Source organism: Hyperolius riggenbachi, chromosome 7, assembly GCF_040937935.1.
Source record: "Hyperolius riggenbachi isolate aHypRig1 chromosome 7, aHypRig1.pri, whole genome shotgun sequence".
Lineage (NCBI taxonomy): Eukaryota > Metazoa > Chordata > Amphibia > Anura > Hyperoliidae > Hyperolius > Hyperolius riggenbachi.
In genome coordinates this window covers 165,331,306-165,352,476 of record NC_090652.1, presented here as the reverse complement: position 1 = coordinate 165,352,476, position 21,171 = coordinate 165,331,306, and the positions used below count along the sequence as shown (strand labels likewise).

Sequence of the window (21,171 nt, the reverse complement as noted above, 5' to 3'; positions counted from 1 at the left end):
CAGCCTCATTGCACATGCCCAGTTAAAAATCAAAATACTCATTTGAGAGAAAAAAGTTCATATCTTCACTGACAATGACCTCTTCTACAATGCATCAAAGAACAAAGTACCTCAGCTCAAACACATGCTAAGTCTGCAAAAGTAACTGCCTTTAAAATTATAAAAAAGAAGAAAAAGTTATTATTCACATAAGTCTGTAAACAATTTGAATCTACAATGCTACACCAAGACCACACCCATATTGCTGTCCTACACTGAATCTAAACATGAACTGTAGAATATTTAACTAAGATCAGGATTCCATTGAGCTTGCCTTTCACCACTTTTGCATGTAGAAGATAGCTTGTTGGCTAATGCAGAACCTAACCATCACTGCACCCCTCAGCAACACATATTAACAATAAGTAAATCTACTCATTTAAAAACAAATACTGCAGACACAAGAGTGGCTTCTGGACTGGAAAAGGTCAGTTTACATTCCAATCCAAAAAGTGCTCAAATTATCAGACAGTTTCACTAATCTCACAATTATCAGACAGTTGCTCTAATCTCACATTCTAGCAAGGTAATGCTCAAAATTCTACAAGCCAGACTGCAGCAATATATGGAGAGAGAGTTGCCAGATGTGCAAGCAAAATGCTACAAGCCTGACTGCAGCAATATATGGAGAGAGAATTGCCAGATGTGCAAGCAAAATGCTACAAGCCAGACTACAGCAATATATGGAGAGAGAATTGTCAGAGGTGCAAGCAAAATTCTACAAGCCAGACTGCAGCAATATATGGAGAGAGAATTACCAGATGTGCAAGCAAAATTCTACAAGCCAGACTGCAGCAATATATGGAGAGAGAATTACCAGATGTGCAAGCAAAATTCTACAAGCCTGACTGCAGCAATATATGGAGAGAGAATTGCCAGATGTGCAAGCAAACTGCTACAAGCCAGACTGCAGCAATATATGGAAAGAGAATTGCCAAATGTACAAGCAAAATTCTACAAGCCAGACTGCAGCAATATATGGAGAGAGAATTACCAGATGTGCAAGCACAATTCTACAAGCCAGACTGCAGCAAAATATGGAGAGAGAATTGCCAGATGTGCAAGTTGGTTTTAGAAGAGGACGATGCACAAGGTACCATGTTAGCAACATCCCATAGATAATAGAGCAATCAAGGGAATTCCAGAATAATGTCTACTTTTACTTTATTGACTATTCAAAAGCTTTTGACTGCGTTGATCATGACTGTGGCATATTCTCATGAAAATGGGTATACCAAGCCATCTTATTTGCCTATTGAAGAATCTACTGTATACGCAAACCAAACTAAAAGAGAATTCACGTTGCTGATAGTATGTACCTGTAATATTCGTAAGTGCAATAACTAGGTGTGCAGGAGCACAGGTTTGGATTCTTGTTGAGAACAATAACATTTACTATAGGAAGAAGAAGAAGAAACAGACACGCACAAATACCGTAATTTGTTTTCTTCCTTCAGTAATTCAGATTATGTATTGTGAGTGCTGCAATGCTGAAGGGATCTGCATTCCATCATCTTCTGTTTAATATTTTGCAACTATCAGATTAAATTGGTCAACTGCTGTTCACACAACCAGATTTTTACAGCAACAGCCACCAGCAGGCATTTCAATAAAGGTTATTTGTTCATTAGGTACTCATTAAATAGTCAGTTCTTTACTAAGAAATGTTCACACATTGATGTGTGATCTTGTTTTTATTTATCTCTGCAAAAAGAAAATGATTTCATTGCAGGAAAACAGCAAGAATTTAACTGAATTTACTCATTAAAAACATATCAACAAGCAAAGGTAACCTACAATGGCTTCAAATCACCTCCTTTCTCTATATCAAGAGGAACGCGTCAAGGCTGCCCGCTTTCGCCTCTATTATTTGCATTATCGATTGAACCTCTTGCTATTCAGATAAGAAATTGCGTAGAGATACATGGCATACCATTAGGGAAGAGAATGCACAAAGTGGGCCTATTCGCTGACGACCTAATAGTTTGTATTTCACAACCCACCAGATCAATCCTAGCTCTAAATAAGATCTTAAAGCAATTTGGTATAGTCTCGGGGCTCTGTGTCAATCCGGCAAAATCAAAGGCTTTAAAGGGGTTCTTTCGCGAAAAAAGTAGGCAGTTAAAAAATGTGACAGATGACAGATTTTGGGCCAGTCCATCTTTTTAAGGGGGATTCTCAGGGCTTTCTTTGTTTTCAACAGCATTTCCTGAACAACAGTTGCAAAATTTAACTGACATAATAGTGTGCAAGTGATTAGGGAGGCCGGCTGGTATCTTCCTATTTTGGCAGTTAAACTGCTGTTCAGGAAATGCTGTTGAAAACAAAGAAAGCCCTGAGAATCCCCCTTAAAAAGATGGACTGGCCCAAAACCTGTCATCTGTCACATTTTTTAACTGCCTACTTTTTTCGCGAAAGAACCCCTTTAAATATCTCCCTTCCATCTCAATTGATGTAAACATTACAGGATGTGTTTGAATTTGATTGGGATCCCACAAACTACCTTATCTAGGCATTTATCTAACTAATTCCTATGATACACTTTTCCAACACAACTTCCCCCTGCTTGCGAAGGAACTGACAGACTTATTGGAGTGCTGGAAGAGGTATTCAATATCTTGGTTAGGCAGAATAGTGGCTATAAAAATGACCTTGCTTCCCAAGTTACTGTACGCATTTAGACTATTGCCTATCTCCCTGCCCTCTGCATTTATTGAATCCCTCCAGCGGAAAATCAATGGTTTTATCTGGGGAGCTCAAAAACCTAGGTTTAAAAAACTCTACCTACATCGTCTGAGGGGGGATGGAGTGATGGGAGTACCTAATATCTAATATCTCTCACTACTACAAAGCAGCCCAGTTGGCCATTTTGACCAACTGGCATGCAGAAAACGATAGACCTGCCTGGGTGGACATGGAGAGCCAGCTTATCACACCTATAAACATTACGAATCTTCTCTGGCTCACACCAGAACATCGCACCAGGATTAATAATCCTATCATAAAGCACTCCCTTCAGGTGTGGGATAGCTGTAAATACTCTGGTCGCTTAATGTCAGCTCACAGGCCACTCCTTTCCTTCCTGGGTAACCCTTCATTCCCGGCTGCCTTACACTCTTCCAGCCCGTATCGATGGTGGGTCGCCACTAAACTCCATAGAATCCAAGATCTTGTCATTAACACGGGTATTAAATCTTTTGACTATTTACGCGAAAAGTTTGCAATTACTCCCGCTGAATCATTTTGATATATACAAATATCCCATTTTGTAAAACAGTCCTCACAAATGTAGACTCCCCAACGAGCAGAACCTTCTTTGAAAATATTTGTGACACTAATCCCCGTTCCCCAGGGATTATTTCGCTTATATATCGGGAACTCACTCTCACCCATTCGCAAAGTAAACCCCTATATATACTCAAATGGGAGGAAGAATTAGGTCTCCAGATTGACTACACTGATATTTGTGATATCTGGGACAATATCCCTAAGATATCAATAAATGCGGACCTGGTAGAAGTAAACTATAAACTTTTATTCAGATGGCATCTAGTCCCACAAAGAGTGTCCAAGTACAATAAGAAGTGCTCGGGTGACTGTTTTAGAGGATGTAAAATGGTAGGATCTTTTGCCCACATATCAGGGTTTGCACTTGGGCATCATCCTTGATTAGTGCCCCGGTTCCGCAAAATCCGCTTCATGTCTTACTGGGCTGCCCTTACCCACATTTAACCTCTGCACAAAACGCCCTCCTTAATTATATTTTTACTGTAACTAAAATTAAAATAGCAGCAGCATGGAATACCCGATCCCTCTGTTTTGAAGCTATCAAAAACAGACTTGGCAACATTTTGTTCTTTTAGAAGCTGAGAGCTCATATGAACGACAGTATGAAAAAGTTCCATAAAACTTGGGACCCTTTAATTAACTATTTTTTAAGTCCTGAACAAATTACAATGGCAAGTGATCAATGATCTCTTCCAGAAAGCGCACCGTGAGCGCAGATATTCTGCGTACTGAGGCTTAACCGGCACGCCCCTCGTCTCTGGAGTCTCTTGACCTTCCTTTCAAATCTTTCCTTCTGTCTTCACTCACCTACTTTCTACTTCTTACTTCAGACCTCTTTTCTTCTCCTATATCTATTTACATTTAATGTAGATGTAACGATGGCTAACGAACACAGCAAAAGTACCAATCTGAATTTGTTGAAGGTCTTTGAATGGTAATTTACCTAGTACTCCCCCTTCCCTAAGGGACTCTTTATTGCACTTAGCACCCTACTAGAAACGAACCCAGTTTCTTATAATTAATAAGCAGTCCTGACCTCACTGGAGGACAGGTTCTTTGTCTAAGAGTGCAAAACATATAGATAAAGGTTGATTGTAAGCCTTTGGGCAGGGTCCTCCTCCTTTTGTGACCTACCTGATCATGCACCTCCATTACTGTGCACCCATGCTATGCATTTGAGTGAACCTAACTTGCCTAATCTCCATGCTCCCCTCCAGTGACTGACTAAGCATTACCTTGTACTCATACTGTGCTGTGTGATCTGGTTTTCTTGTATTCCTGTATTGTCATATTGCTGTTTGTCACCCCTAAATATTGTCTGTAACCTAAATTAATGTCCAGCGCTGCGTAATATGTTGGCGCTTTATAAATACAATAAATAATAATAATAAAAGGTGGTCCCCATCCGGCTTTTAAGGTTAATGAAGGATGGCAGACTTCCTTTCTGTTATCTCCCTGGAGATCATTCTGTTTAATCTTCAGCATTAGACGCTCTTGATATGGATTAATAATACTTTGATGGGAGCTATATTTTATTAAGGAGACCTTTTGCTACTGTTACTGTTTGGAAAATTTTAGACGGTGGGATATTCCACTTCATTGTATGTTCTATTATTAGATTTGAGTGTTCCGCAATAAGTCTAATACTCTTTATTGCCACTGTGTTTGTACTGGACTGTAAACAATGTTATGTGTACAACTGTTTTCCTTTTATTACAAAACTTTCAATAAAAATAATTGAAACAAAAAAAAAAACATATCAACTAAAATGTGTATTCTAACTCAGGAAAAAGTGTCCACACCCTACCCCGTAATAGCTAGTATTATCCCCTGGCAGAAACAACTGCAGTAAGATCATTCTTGTAGCCATCTACCACTCTCTGATGTTGGTCTGAGGAAAGTTTCCCCAACCCCTCAATGCAGAATTATTTAAGCTGTGGGATGTTTGATGGAATTTTTGCATGTTGAAGCAGCCAACTTCAAGTCACCCCACAGCATTTTACTGGGATTGAGATTTGGGCTTAGACTGAACCTCTCCACAACTCTCCATTTCTTAGCTTTCAACCACTCCTTGGTAGATTTACTTGTGTGTTTGGGTTATTGTCCTGTTGCAGGGTCCAGTTCTTTGTCAACTTTAATTTTCATACAGATGGTCTTATGATGTTCCTCAAGCACCCTCTGATACATGGTAGAATTCATGGTGTTTTCTATGATGATGAACTGGTCAGGTACTGCCGCAGTAAAGCATCCTCAAACCATGACATATCCACCTCCAAGCTTAACAGTTGGTATGATGTTCTTTCCTGGAATGCTGTAATTGGTTTGTACCAAACATGTCCTCTGTTATGGTGTCCAAATAATTCAATGTTAGACTAGTCTGTCCAATGAACATCATTCCATTATGAGGACCCATAGGGCATTCCAAGTCTGAGGTGCTCAAGTTACAGACACTGTATTTTTATAACGTGAAGAAACGGGAAAGGCCTGAAAAATGTGCCATCCTTCAAGTGTCCAATAAATCGAGTATTTCTTACTATCCTTCCTCTACCGAGGTAAAATAGTTTATTTCATACTGCTCACCAGCTGTTCATAATTGTTTGGGTGCCTTTTACAACCTATTTTAGTTTGTTTGCCCTATTTAGGGGCCTCTTCTGTGATATTAGATTCAGCAGGTTTTTTTTTTTTTTTTGCTGGACTACGACCAGCCATACAGCGAAGAAGATTCCTACATATCCAAGTGGAGACAAAATTCTCTATATGCATGTTATTGTGGATGCATTTCAGCAATTCAATCTTGTAAGTAGCATTTCTTGTACCAGTTATCTAATTCTCTGGAATACTGCACTATATTGGCACTTTTGATTTCTCTGTCTTTTATTTTTCAGTTCCATGAGTTGGTCCTTTGAATTTCATTCACCAGATACACCCATCATTCTCTTTTGATGATCATAACCTTGATGATCTCTCATCTCTTTTGATGATCATAAACAGTTTCTCCTAAGACTTTAGTACTCTCTAGTGACTGAAATATCAGGAACTTTCATTGACCAACTGGTAGAAAGGTTCCCAGCCCTTTTAACCTCCTTAGCGGTAATCCCGAGCTGAGCTCAGGGTAAGCCGCCGCGGAGGATTTCTCAGCCCCTGGTGGGCCGATTTTCTCACTTTTTGCTTTGTTACATGCAGTTTGCTAGCTGCGTGTACAAGCCGATCGCCGCCACTCTGTGTCGATTCGCCGCTACCCGCCGCGTTAGAGGGTCCCCCCCCCCGAGAGCCCTTGCGCAGCCTGGCCAATCACTGCCAGGCTGCACTAAGGGGTGGATCGGGACTCCCCCAGATGCCATGATGTGGATGACGTCATGGCGACAGGGGAAGCCAAACAGGAAATCCCATTCTGAGCGGGATTTCCTGTTTGCTCTGATCGCTGGAGGCGATCGGAAGCAGTTGGTGGAAGCCGCTGCACAGCGTCTATCATGTAGCTAGCGCTAGGCTAGCTACATGATTAAAAAAAATATATATAAAAAAAAGTGCTGCACCGCCACCCTGGCGGTTTTAATAGAACGCCAGGGAGGTTAAGCTTAATTGTGTGGTCACTCAATTAAAAGTGCAGGTAATTGACCATGTACCACAACATCCGAGGAGAGGTGACCGTCATAAACTGTTGCTTATTAAAGAAGCAAGATGGATCCGCAAGTTGGGAACCATGGGGAGGGGGGCCTTAACAAGGAATACGATCTTTTGCCTTGTATATAATGGGGATTATGTCTGGTGGTGTTCTCTGCTGGGGGAGGGGTCTATTATGCTAATATTGTATATTTATTTTGATATGTCTCTTTTATTGCAGAAATGAATATTGTCATGCCAAGATTCCTGGAGCCAAGAAGCGTTAAAGAGGTCCCTTATTGTTTTTAATGATATTGCCAGCGCTGCCGAGCGTGATCCGGCTGGTGAGTCTCTGCTCATAAGCCGCTTGTTTATCCTAACATGTGCATTTCTTTAGACGCGTGATATGCCGGCTTGGTAGCCGGATACACGCGTTATAGGTTGCTATGGAGATTGGGAGACGCCCCCTAGTGACGTGTTATCACGTGAACAGACCTCATTATGACGTTACTGGATGCAGGAAGTGGCTGGGGCGGGTCTAACACGCCGGAAAGTTCCGCTTTGAGCGCCTTGTAAGTTAGTGCGCAGCAGCGTATATATTTACATACTTAATGAGCGGTTTTCATTCTAGTCTGCTCTATGGGGGGTGTGCCTCTTTCTACTATTATAGGATGTCTCTATTTGCATATTAGAGACTGCAGTTCCCTATGTGGTCCGTTTGGCCATCTAGAGTGTCTGATTGGCTGAGGGATCATGCCTGTGATTGGCGTTTGGTCTGGGAGGTAACTATTTAAACGCATAGAGAGTGCATTATAGTGTAACACTGCCCGATACAGCTTGAAAAAGGTCTGCGGACCGAAACAGCGCTGCTGTCGCTGTGATGCCTGTTATGCTACCTTTTTAACAATAAAGAGCTTGAATACTACTGGATGGTGCTGACTTGACTGCGGAGAAGTTGTTGGAGTGCCTGAGTGTGCAGAGGCACTGCAAGTCACAGCACATCACCTTTCCCTCCATGGGTGCTTGCTACACACTGATTCTTTGCTATCTTAGATATCTGTTAGTGATGCAAAGGCTTTCAAGGCTGGTTGTCTAGGCTTGCTTGCTGGCTTTAGCTTTCTGTCTATCTGACTAGCATGTTTTTTGTTTTTTTTGTTTGGTCATGCAAATTCACCTAGTCTTGGTGGCATTGGCTGCTGGTGCCCTTGTATCGGCTACTGATGGTGACCTTGCATTGCTAGATAGTGCTGGCTGATTGTCTAAAATTGCAGGCTGGTGCATGCTGCCTGTACTATCCTGATATTTCTAGATGCTGGTACAGGCGGGGTAAAGCTAGCTACTGCTTGCTTGTGGCAATGACCTGGTTTTACTGTTCTCTGGTTCTGGCCTGGTATATATTATTACTGCTAGGTGCTTGAACTGGTCTGGCTGGTTCTAGATGCTAATACTGACTTGACTTTAAGTAGTACAGTCCTGGAAATGGTACTGTCCTAGCGTATGCTCATATTAGTCACATACAGCAAAAACTGTAAAAACCCATACTCAATTCGCAGGAAGTCAGCACTAAACAACAATAACTATGCACAAAGAGAATTAAATCATGGCGTTAATATTTAAAGGACTTTAAAGTCACAAATTCTGGAAGTGAGCCAGCGGCGGGGACCATAGCATCGGTGAGTGGCTGTGCGGGCACAGGATGTCTGCGGGGGACCATTAGAAGCCCCAGGTAAGTTCAACTCTTTTCCCCCTACCCCCTACAGTACTCCTTTAACCTTTTAAACTACTACTAGAAACCTTAGTTTGTGTAGTTGAAGTTCCAGGATTTGCTAAAGTTTTCCAAAACCCTGGATGCCCTAACACAGGAGTGCCCAATAGGTCGATCGCGATCTACCGGTAGATCGCGACCGCCTATTTGGTAGATCTCGTCATGTTACATTTTGCGGCTGTCAGCTGTCAGATTCTGCTGCCGCCCGCTGGCCAATCAGAAGAGGCGGAGATGAGAGAAGCGGTACGGCGGGAGAGGAGGACGCCGCGACGTCATAGCTGGGGGCGGAGCTGGGCACAATGCATCGATGCACACTGCCCGCCGCCCCCTTCGCTCGCCGGGGTCTTCATTAGAGTGCCCATCTGCACTCTAGCCAGCGCAACTGAAGGAGGGGAGACCAAGAGGAGCCCCAGACACCGCCGCTGGAACTGGAGGGAGGTAAGTGGCACCTACGCCTAACTACGCTATACCTGGCTAATTATACTGAAGGCACCCACACCTAACTACACTATACCTGGCTAACTATCCTGAAGGCACCCACACCTAACTACACTATACCTGGCTAACTATACTGAAGGCACCCACACCTAACTACACTATACCTGGCTAACTATACTGAAGGCACCCACACCTAACTACACTATACCTGGCTAACTATACTGAAGGCACCTACACCTAACTACACTATACCTGGCTAACTATCCTGAAGGCACCCACACCTAACTACACTATACCTGGCTAACTATACTGAAGGCACCCACACCTAACTACACTATACCTGGCTAACTATACTGAAGGCACCCGCACCTAACTACACTATACCTGGCTAACTATAATGAAGGCACCCACACCTAACTGGCATATTCAGACAGGGGTTACGGATGTATGGAATCCCCACTGAGACTCCTGTACCTTTAAAAAAATTCCCTGAAATCACTAAAGCAAGCTGGTAAATATACAAAGGCTTGCTTCCTGCAGGGTCTGTGGGAAAAACTCAGCTCTTTCACTATTGTAAAGACTGCATGTAGACAGCTACATAAGGTATTTCACAGGTTGAAAAGTTTGACAGTCCCTAAACTCCAGGAGGGCTGCCTGCAGCTTGTGTGAGAGGCTGACCATCCCTTACATCCTCCACACCCCTATGGACGGTATACCTATATCCTTCCCCTATTCCCACAATTCCCCCCACCATGTTGTTTTGTTTTTGCTTTGCCAATGCTAAATGTATTTGGTCCTGCCAATAAAGCTTTTTGGGATTTGGCTGGCAGGGACAGGAGACACATTACAGGCAAGTAGCCTGTGTGATGTGGGACTGTAATACATATAAGCTCTCTGCTCTATCTCAGTCTCTCCACTCCTTCTCTCTCCCACATTCACCATCGTTTTCCCCCTTCCCAAAGTGCTGGTTGGAAGGGGGGCAATCTCCCCCCAGGCCGCCTTTCATTCAGAGATTTAGGGCCAGTCCAGTGCCTGGTGTATTTAGGTTTGTTGTTGTAGCAATGTAAAATACTTGGCTAGCTGATAAAAGTGCGATTAGAGGACAGGCAAGCTGGTAAATATACACAGCATGATGCAGAGCTTGCCTGGAGCGTCCGGGGACAAAAATCTGTCTGGTCTCTCCTCATTGTTATAATGACTGCATGTGCTGATAAGGTGTTATACAAGGTGAAAAGTTTTTGACAGTCCCGAGACTCCAGGAGGGCTGCTTTCTGACTTGTGTGAGAGGTCACCAGCAGGGACAGAAGTCCAATTACAGGCAAGTAGCCTCTGTGTGATGTGGGACTGCAATACAGATAAGCTCTCTGCTCCATCTCAGGCTATTCTCAATTTCTCTCCACTCCTCCTCTCTCTGGGCTAGTGCACGCCAAAATCACAATAGCAATTGTTAGCAATTAGTGAGTGCGATTTTGTGAAGCGATTTTGAGAGCGATTTCTGAATGAATCGCTCAAAAAAATGCTACATGCAGTATACTTGTGATTTTGAAAAAATCACAACGCTTCTGTGGGAACACCCTCATAGGGTAACATTAGCCAAGCGCTTTTCAAATCACTGTCGATTTGAAAAACGCTCAGGAGCACCCTTGGAGTGCACCAGCCCTCCCTCATTCACCTTTGTTTCCCTCTTCCCCTAGTGCTGAGTGTCTGTGTCTTCTTGTCATACAGGAAAGCTAAATAAAAGTGCAATCCTGGTGAGGCACATTATTATTATTTAGTATTTATATAGCACCGCCATCTTCCGCAGATGCCTATATCCCTGCATCATATGGGTATCACTTGCGCTATGTGACACTATGTGGCATATTCCACTGAATTGTCCAAACTAAGTCTATCTCCCGTTCCTCTCTCGGGGAGTTGTTCCAGCGCTGTCCCCTGTTCAAATTTGCTGCTACCAGAAGCCCTCAGAAACACTCGTGTCCTTGAGTACTACCAAAGATAGGCAGCTCCGTAATACGCCAGCGCACTTTTGTGCATGGGCATTATGGAGCCACCTGTATTCGGAAGCACTCGGGGACATAAGTGCTTCTGGACCTTTCAGGAATCCCCCCCCCCCTTAAAAATCCTGCGTTTGCCCCTGCACCTAACTACACTATACCTGGCTAACTATAATGAAGGCACCTACACCTAACTACACTGTACCTGGCTAACTATACTGACGGCACCCACACCTAACTACACTATACCTGGCTAACTATACTGAAGGCACCCACACCAAACTACACTATACCTGGCTAACTATACTGAAGGCACCCACACCTAACTACACTATACCTGGCTAACTATCCTGAAGGCACCCACACCTAACTACACTATACCTGGCTAACTATCCTGAAGGCACCCACACCTAAATACACTATACCTGGCTAACTATACTGAAGGCACCCACACCTAACTACACTATATCTGGCTAACTATACTGAAGGCCACTACATCTGGCTATCTATACTGAAGGCACCTACACCTAACTACACTATACCTGGCTAACTATACTGAAGGCACCTACACCTAACTACAAAATACCTGCTACCTATACTGAAGGCCCCTATACCTATCTACCTATACTGAAGACACGTATACCTAGATACCTAAATGTTGGTAGATCTCCTGGACTCGGCAAATTTTAAAGTAGCTCGCGAGCCGAAAAAGTGTGGGCACCCCTGCCCTAACACCTAGGTCCACAACATGTAGGAGGTGTACCCCAGGAGGTACTTCTGATAGGTCCAGGGGGTACTTGGGATTGATGGAGTTAATTAATATAGAAAATTTAGTTGTCAGAAATTAAGAATCAAATAAATTCTACTTACTTGTACTACTACTAAATATATCTGTTAAGGGGTACAATATTTACCATACCATGGAGTACCTGGGGAGCATAGGCTCTCAAAAAGGGGTACATAAAATACTGAGAAACACTGCCCTAATACAGTGGTTGCCAATAGATTTCAGCTTGCAACACTCCATGGTAAAACTTCATACATGCATTACATATAGAATTTATATATTTTAAATAAAAAAGTAACATTTTCACAGTACTCATACAACATAATTCAGTCTGTACTGAAGTTCTATTAAGAAAAATTCTTTGTACTTGTAAAAGGAGCAAAACAGCCACATTCCCCAAATCCTTCACAACAAACAGTATTTAACATGGTGTGACGCTATTTTAGATGACAATGCACCTTTTGTCAATATCAAGCCGCAAACTAAACTGTGCTGTATGAATACAGTGGACTTGTAGAATAATACAGCTCTTGCACAAGAGTTTCTTAGAGTGGCACACACCCGATGTTTGCTCTAATATTAGCACAATAATAGCAGGTTAACATGTGCTTGTAAAATGTGTGCTTTACAATATACAGTACCTGAGATCAGTGGAAATAATATGGCAGAGCAGACTGTAAGGCCCGGTTCACATTTGCGGATTTTACCAAAACGGACCAGATGTCCGGATCCGTTCCGTCCGGATCCAGTCCGGATGCATCAGGTTGCAATCCGGATGCAGTCAGGATCCGGTCCATTTGCACCTGGATTTTCATCCGTTACGGATCCGGTTGCTATCCGGATCCGTTTTTTAAAGAGATAAGACTATAAAAAATTACTGGGGTCTGGGAGGTGTGCAGAAGCCCTGGAGTCATTGTTGGAGACAGCCTGACGTGTGGAGACCATCCTTGGATAGAGAGAATGCAGTTTGGACCATGGATCCAGTGTATTTTTACTCATTTTATCTGGGAATTGTCTCCTTTTTAATTTTTACCTACTACTATGTAGGAAGGAAGCGTGCTCCTCGCAGAAGATGGTGGGTGCACCCTCTACTCATGAGAAAGCAAAGGAAGGGAGAGTTCCAGACCCTCTACCAGGACCTTAGACGACACCCAGAGACGTTCTACAGCTATACCCGGATGTCCATACCCCTGTAGTATCCAGACCTAAACACACCACCCCCACCATTCCTAAACACCCCACCCTCACCCCCACAACACTTCACCCCTGTACACCTAGCTAAACACACCACCCCCACCCTCCACAAAACACCCAGACTCCTCTAAACACACCTCCCCCATCCTCCAATGCTAAGCCCATGTGTCACCATCCAAAATCACCATAGAAAACGCTACGGAAGTGGGGTAGATAGGCCGGATTTTATAGCCAGTGTGTTGTGTCATTTCAGTTTCTCATTGGTTTCTCCTGTGCGGATGGTGTAGTCAGGATCCGGTCCGGGTGCGGCGGCCGGATGAAACGTACGGCAAAAATAGAGCAGGTTGGAACAATCCGGACCGTAGCCCAGAGTTCGGATCTGGTCAGGATCCGGTCAGTGAGGAATGGACGAGTGTGTACGGATCCATAGAGTTACATTGGATCGCCGAACGTCCGTTCCGTTTGTACAGTATACGGTCCGGAAAATCCTGACGGCGAACGCCAATGTGAACCAGGCCTTAGAGGTGATACCGTCACATAAATGTGTCTGCTTTACTATATTTATTTATTGTATTTATAAAGCACCAAAATATTATGCAGCGCTGGACATTAGTTAAAGAGTAACTGTCGTGCATAAAAAAACTGTTGTGGCTTCAAAATAGCCACAGTAAATATGGAAACTGTTTAGAATAGGATTCTCTACTTTTCCTTTATAAAATTCACAGGAATCTTAACGTCGACAGTGCAATACATCTGTTATGTAAGTAGAGCAAGTATTTATCTACTTATATATTTGTTTTTTTTCCTGAGATAGTATGGCTGACAGCTCCTCTTTAAAGTTACAGACAATATTTAGGGGTGACATACAGCAATAAGACAATGCAGGAATACATGAAAAACAGATCACACAGCACAGTATGAGTACAAGATAATGCTTAGTCAGTCACTGGATGGAAGCATGGAGATTAGGCAAGTAGAGTTCACTCAAGAGTTCACTCAGATCCATAGAATGGGTGTACAGTAATGGAGGTGCATGAACCGGTAGGAGATGTAAGGAGGAGGACCCTGCCCGAAGGCTTACAATCTAGAGGGAGAGATAGGGACACGAAAGGTAGGGGACCAGCGTTCAGCTGCTGGTTTAGAGCACCAGTGAGGGGGGTAAGCCAGAGTGAAAAGGTGAGTTTTGAAGACCTTCTAAAAAGATGTTAAAGGAGGGGGGAACCCTAATGGGGGAGTTAGGGAGTTCCATAGTTTTGGAGCAGCTCTTGAGAAGTCCTAGAGGCGTGCATGGAATTGGGTGATGCGGGGGACAGTCAGTCGAAGTTCATTGGAGGAGTGGAGTGAGCAGCTAGGTGTGTACCTCTGAGTAAGATTGAAAATGTAGGTTGGGTAGGTTTTGTGGACAGATTTGTAGGCCAGACACAGTATCTTGAATCTGATTCTGGACTGGATAGGAAGCCAGTGAAGGGATTCAAAGAGGGGAGCCACCGTGGTGGAGCGATGGGAGGAGTGGATAATTCTGGCTGCCGCATTCATAAAGGACTGCAGCGGGTAATTCAGGTCATAGGGAGACCAGACAGGAGGGCATTGCAGTAGTCAAGGCAGGAAATTATGAAGGCATGGATGAGGAGTTTGGTAGTGAAAGAGGTCAGGAAAGGGCGGACCTTGCAGATGTTATTGAGGTGGAAGTTGCAGGACTTTGTGAGGTTTTAGATTTGGGAAGTGAAGGAGAGTGTGGAGTTCAGGGTGACACCCAGACAGTGGGCTAGAGAGGTAGGGCAAATGGTTGTTTGGTTAACAGTGACATGCACATCTGGAAGGTTCAGGGATGGCCGGGGCGGGAAGATCATAAATTCTGTTTTGTCTAGGCTTAGTTTCAGGAATCTAGCGAACATACAGGAGGAGATGGCTGACAGGCAGGAGACCTTGTCCATAGTAGTGGTGGATAGGTCAGGCAATAATAAATCCAGAAGGTCTGAGCACTCACTGTAGACAAAGTCCGCTTTTATTCAATGAACCTGACACAATTCCATTCCATAGACCAATGAATGGTGAATGTTCACCATTCTGTGTTGTTACCTTGACAAAGGGGACCCCTCGAGGCCCCAAATCGAATTGTTGGTCTATGGAATAGAATTGTGTCACGTTCATTGAATAAAAGCGGACTTGGTCTACAGTGAGTGTGCGGACCTTCTGGATTTATTATTGACTGTGCTTATGGTCCTGCACCTCTACAGTGGTGTGCGATTTGTGGACAGGTCAGGGGTGTGGAGGTAGATCTGGGTGTTATCTGCATACAGATGATAGTTAAAACCCCTGGAGGAGTTAACCTTGCCAATGGAGGATGTGTATCGGGTGAACATTAGGGGGCCAAGGAGCTAGCCTTGGGGGACTCCCACTGAGAGGTGGTTGGGGGTGGATGAGAACTCATTGAAGGAGGTTGTGAAGGAGCGGTTGAAGAGGTAGGATAAAGCCAGGCCAGGGTGTGGTTATGAATGCCCCTGGACTGGAGGTACTGGAGAAGTAGGGGATGGTCCACTGTGTCAAAAGCTGCTGAAAGGTCAAGAAGGAGGAGAATGGAGTATTTGCCTTCAGCTTTAGCTAAGGTGAGGTCATTGACCACTTTGGTGAAAGCTGTTTCGGTTGAGTGGGCTGGCCAAAATCCAGATTGCAGTGGGTCTAGCAAGGAGTTGGCATTGAGGTACTGGGTTAGGCGTTTGTGAACCAGACGCTCAAGGAGTTTTGAGGCAAAGAGGAGGAAGGAGATAGGGCGGCAGCTGGATGGTAGTGAGGGGTCAAGGGAGGGTTTCTTGAGCAGGGGTAGTACAGTGGCATGCTTGAAGTCTGAGGAGAAGGTGCCTGTGGATAGGGAGAGGTTAAACAGGGCAGTGAGGACTGGTGTCAAATCCAGGAAGTGAGGACGGAGTAAGTCAGAAGGGATGGGGTCCAGGGGGGAGGTAGTGGTATGGGAAGTCTGCAGTACGTGATTGACTTCCTCAGTGATAGTAGGAGTGAAGGCGGTGAGGGGAGGATAGGGTGGAGGAGGAGCTGAATGGGAGGGGGTGGGAGGTGAGGATTGAAGGTTGGATATTTCTTGACCAATGGAGACAATTTTGTTGGTGAAATGGGTGGCTAAATCCGTGGCAGAGAGGGAGGAAACGGAGGGTGGGGGGTAGGTTTAAGCAGGGAGTTGAAAGTGTCAAAGAGACACTGGGGTTTGGAAGCTTGTGCTCTGATGAGCTTGGTGAAGGGCAGTGTGGAAAGGCTGCAGGTTAGACTTGTACTGTAGGAAATCCTCGTTAAATCAAGTTCTTCTCCATTTCCGTTCATTGGCATGTGTTACCCTTTGGAGTTTGCGAGTATAGGTGATGTGCCAGGGCTGGGGGTTAGGGGGCCGGTTGCGGCAGAATATTGGGGGAGCAGCTTCCTCTAGGGCCAATGGAGGGCTTGACGATACTGAGCTGCAGCAAGATTAAGAGAGGTTTGGGTGAGGAGAGAGGAAAGGGCATGGAGGAGTCAACTAGGACACTAGGGTTGAGCTGACGTAGGTCTCGCTGCTATCCACCAGGTGGGTGGGCAGGTGGTTTGGTGGTGCCTTCTGTGAAGAGGTTGAAGGTGAGAAGGTGGTGGTCTGAGCGCGGGAAGGGTGCGATGTCAAGGTGTTTAATGGTTGTGAATTTAGTGAGTATAAGGTAGAAAATGTGACCTGCAGTATGGGTCGTTGGTGTGTTGTAATAGGCCAAGGGAGTTCACTATGGTGAGTAGCCGGGTCACGACAGAGTTGTTGGGTTCATCGATGGGAGTGTTAAAATCCCCAAGGATGATGTGATATACTATACTAATATATACTGGTAATTAAATCCCGGACCTATTTATTGCATTTTCACAAATACAGTAACTTAAATAGACATAACTGGGTATACAAAATGTAGGATTAAAGGGAATAAAGGGGGATTAAAGGGAATAAAGGGAATAAACTTATCATATAATGAATTGTATGTGTAGTACAGCTAAGAAATAGAACATTAGTAGCAAAGAACAGTCTCATATTGTTTCCAGTACAGTGCAAAAGAGCTTCTCTGAGCTCTCTGACCCAATTTGGGTCAAGACAATCCTATTTTCTGACGTATACATCAAAGAAACAGTGGGACACAGCTTTAATAAAGTTTTACTGCAAGGGAGTTCAAACAGCCATTAGCACTGCTCTGTTTCCCACTTTAAAATACAGAGTGTGGTTTGTAATTACAAATATGACAGAATGATGCAATATTTAAACAACAACAAAAAGATATATACCATATATACTCGGATACCTCGCGTATAAGTCGGCCCCAGCATTTGACCCTTTTAAGCTGCAATTTTTTACTGACTCAAGTATAAGTCTAACCAGAAAAGGTAAGGGCTGCACTTGGGGACTTGGCGTTAATGGCTGTTCTTGGGAACCAGTATGTCACCTTTCAGTGTGGTCACTGTGGCCCCTCTACCTGTGTGGCCCTTTGTCCACGTACGAGAGGAATCGGCGCAGGAGACTTGGGCCCAGGGTACAGCTGGTATATGGCTGATCCTGCTGCTGCACAAATCCTGGGCGTATTAAATACTATTCCCCCTCCAGGCCGCCATGAATAGTGGGGAATAAAAATAGTTCGGTTTCCAGCAACTGCTGGAAGCCGAATGATTGTGTTTTAAAAGTAACTTCAGCTCCGTCTTCTGACGGCGCCGAAGTTACTCCCTGTGTGCCCAAGTCTCCTGCGCTGGATACACTGTGTTCGCCTTTGTCTCACTGGCAGTGTGGCCCCTCTAGCTGAGTGGATACTGTGTCCCTTTGGCTGTGTGGCCCCTGTGTCAAACTGGATGTATGAGCTGCAGCAGCCAGCATCTCTCTCCCCTTCCGCGCAGTGCTGCAGCAGGCAGCTTGCTGAAATGCCTCCCTCCCTCCCACCACCATGGCAAGGGGCCCCTCCCCCTTGGTCTCTCCCCAGCAGCTTGCCACAAAACCCCCTCCCTCCCACCACCATGGAAAGGAGCCCCCCTCTCCCTCTCCCCAGCACCCCCCTACACACACACACACACACACACACTTTTATACCTTAAGTCATTACTAAACTTCTTGACTTATAGGGGAGTATATACGGTAATTGAAAATTGTTTTCTCTTTTGTTTGCTACTAATGTTCTATTAATTATCTGTACTACCACATACAATTCATTATATCATAAACTTTTTTCCGCTGTAGTGTTACTTTAAGATAGAAGTAACAATAATATTTTTTTAAATTTAAAACATTTAACCTCAAACGGAGTACCCAATTGGAACTTTGCTAGTGAAATAAAAACAATACCTTTCTTGAATTGTATTGTATTTCCTCTGTCAGCTTCTGATATTTAACAGCTTCTCTCATTATTTCCTCAAATGTATGTTCCTCAGTCAAAAAATGATCAACATCCAGATCTGCCTGCTTGGTTATCAAGAAGTTATACTTGTCATACATTTTTAAATGTTCCTGTGGCAAAGAGCTCTCCAAAGCAACAAATTCTTTCACTTTTCTTTTGTGTTCTTCTAAAATCTCCTCTAGGATTATTGGCCTCAAAGTCGTTTTTGACTGATGATCCTGATTGAAATATAAAGAACTATTAATATATTAATATAAAACAAAACAAAATATGGAATCATTCTACCTTCAGTAATGATACTAGAATACTAATCCTAATTACAGGCACTATGTGAAGCTAAAACCATTAAAATAATAATGATGTTGAGAGTTCTTACTCTCAGAAAGAAACTTCTTAGGTTAGTCACCGAGCTATATTAAACACAGTTATAGGTTATATGATGACACCTTTAGCAGGGCAATCCACTTCCTTGGGTCATACACAGACAGAAACACTGGTACACATGATAAATGAGGCCCCGGGCTCTTCCACCATCTGGGAACCCCAAACCCATATGCGACACCAAGATGGGGAGCACAGGTGAGCTCGGCACTCCCACCACCAGGAAAAAGGGGAAAGAGGCACCCAATGGATATAAAATACTCTAAAAGCAATAAAATTGAAAAAAATGAGGTGGCTTACCTCAAAGATGACAAATTCACTTAAAATTCATTGTTTATTTGTACAAAGCACAAGCAACATGCTTCATGGGAACCTCGTCCACTTCCTCAGGCCAAATAAAGTGCCGATGAATACTAAAAGCCGCATTCGGGGCGCCTCTGACCACCACCACCACTCACACTGCCTCTATCTAAACGCTGAATGCAAAACACAAGAGAAGCCAATGCTCAGTCCCAGCCAGCAATCTGCCATTTTATTGGTCCACAGACAGCCTGTCAGCGAATCAAGTGTAATAGTATACACCCCTGTCTGCAGTACCAAATCTAGCAGGAGTTGCTAGTAAGGTAAAGCGAATCCATAGATGAAAAACTAACTATAACAAGTAACTTGTCTATATATCTTATCTAAACTTTAGATAGTTTACACAGCATATCAAGCTGCAAACAGCTTAAAAAGTTTATGAATATTTATTCCTGTGATACAATGAGGGCAGCCATGTTCTGTTTGTCACATTGTCACAGGCTAAGGGCTGGAGATGCAATCAGCTTGCCTGTGAGTAAATTCAGTCCCCTCTCCTCCTCCCTCCTCCCCTTTGCCTCTGAAATCAATGGCTAGTAACCTCCTCCTCCTCCTGCCCAGACTGAGCTCCCATAAGCCCTTGCTACAGTCAAGGCACTGTGAAAAGCTGTGGGCGAGGCTTGTTTAGTTTATAGGGAATTAGCGTATTAAAACAAAACAAAAAAGTATTTGGCTTGAGGAATGCCCTATAAACTATATGTAAGGAACACAATTATGCAATAAGTAAAAGTTTTCGGATCCACTTTAAGCAAAATTCAGGTGAGAGAGGTTCGGTCGCACATAATAGTAGATTATGTGACCAGCAGCACGTGCATGTAAACCTCTTAATGCCCCCCTCCCCGCCTTGTCTGCCATACACAGACAGGGAAGTCTCTTTAAACAACGTTACAAAAAAAACTAAAAAGATTGGTCAACGCACATCTTATTTAAATGATCCAGTGAATTCAATACATTTAAACGACATTGTGCTGCTCATATCCAAAAGCCAAAGCAATACAAAACATCTGTAACATCTGTAGACTTTGCGGCTGCGGATGCGTATGTTATACCCGCAGCCGCCTTTGTTCCCCGTTCACAGGCCTTATCCGTCCCGGCGGCGTCTAGCACACCGGGAACAGCATTGTCTATTGCTCATGGGGTCTCTGTATCGCGGAGACAGGACCTTTATGCTGGAAGAAGGCGCGTCAGCTGACCTGCTGGTCGGCTGACGTCAGGAGTGACTCGCACCGCCCGGATTGGCTGATTATTAGGGGGTGTGGCGCTGGGCTCTCCTCGGCTTCTTAAGCCGTCGCAGATCATTGGCAACTCGTCTGCTGTTGCGAATACACTCGTGTTAGCGCTCAGACCTTAGACTAGTTCCAGGTGTTGAAACCAAGGATTTCACACCAGACTAAGAATTGTTATTGTATTGATTACCTGTGTATGATTCTGGCTATTCTCTGACCTTGCTATCGCTAAATGATTCTGTACCTCTGCCTTTCTGACTTTAGTTGCTGAACCTTTGCCTGATATTAACTATTCTCTTGCCTGCCGTTTTGGTACTGTCTCTTCCTGCCTGTTATTGAACTTTGCCTGTCTGACTACTCTACTCACTAGTGGGCCCTTGCCACTAGTGAGGGACTCTAGCTATTAGAACCCACCAGCCCCTCTGGTGAGGTTCAGACTCACTTGTACCTCTCTGAGTGACTGTTAGTACCTTGCCAGCTCCTCTGGAAAGGCCTTGCTTAACTATCCAGTCACTTGTGCAGTTAGTACCTTGCCAGCTCCTCTGGCAAGGTCTTGCTAAACTATCCAGTCTATTGTACTGTCAGTTCCTTACCAGCTCCTCTGGTAAGGTTTAGCCAAACTTGTAGACCCTCCAGCTCCTCTGGTAGGGTCTAGCCTGTGTGGCAGCTAGTACCCACCAGCTCCTCTGGTGAGGTCTAGCACTGTTCTTGC

The 21,171-nt window shown here is 44.1% G+C and overlaps 1 protein-coding gene across 1 annotated transcript in view; it reads right to left on the bottom strand.

Moving 5' to 3' along the window:
- The window catches only part of LOC137526122 (dynein axonemal heavy chain 7-like), a 127,547-nt gene that overhangs the window by 11,852 nt on the left and 94,524 nt on the right, over nucleotides 1-21,171 (bottom strand). Inside the window, exon 12 of the mRNA XM_068247342.1 lies at nucleotides 18,444-18,713. Coding sequence (XP_068103443.1) covers nucleotides 18,444-18,713 — 270 coding nt within the window. The remainder of the gene's footprint in view (nucleotides 1-18,443; nucleotides 18,714-21,171) is intronic.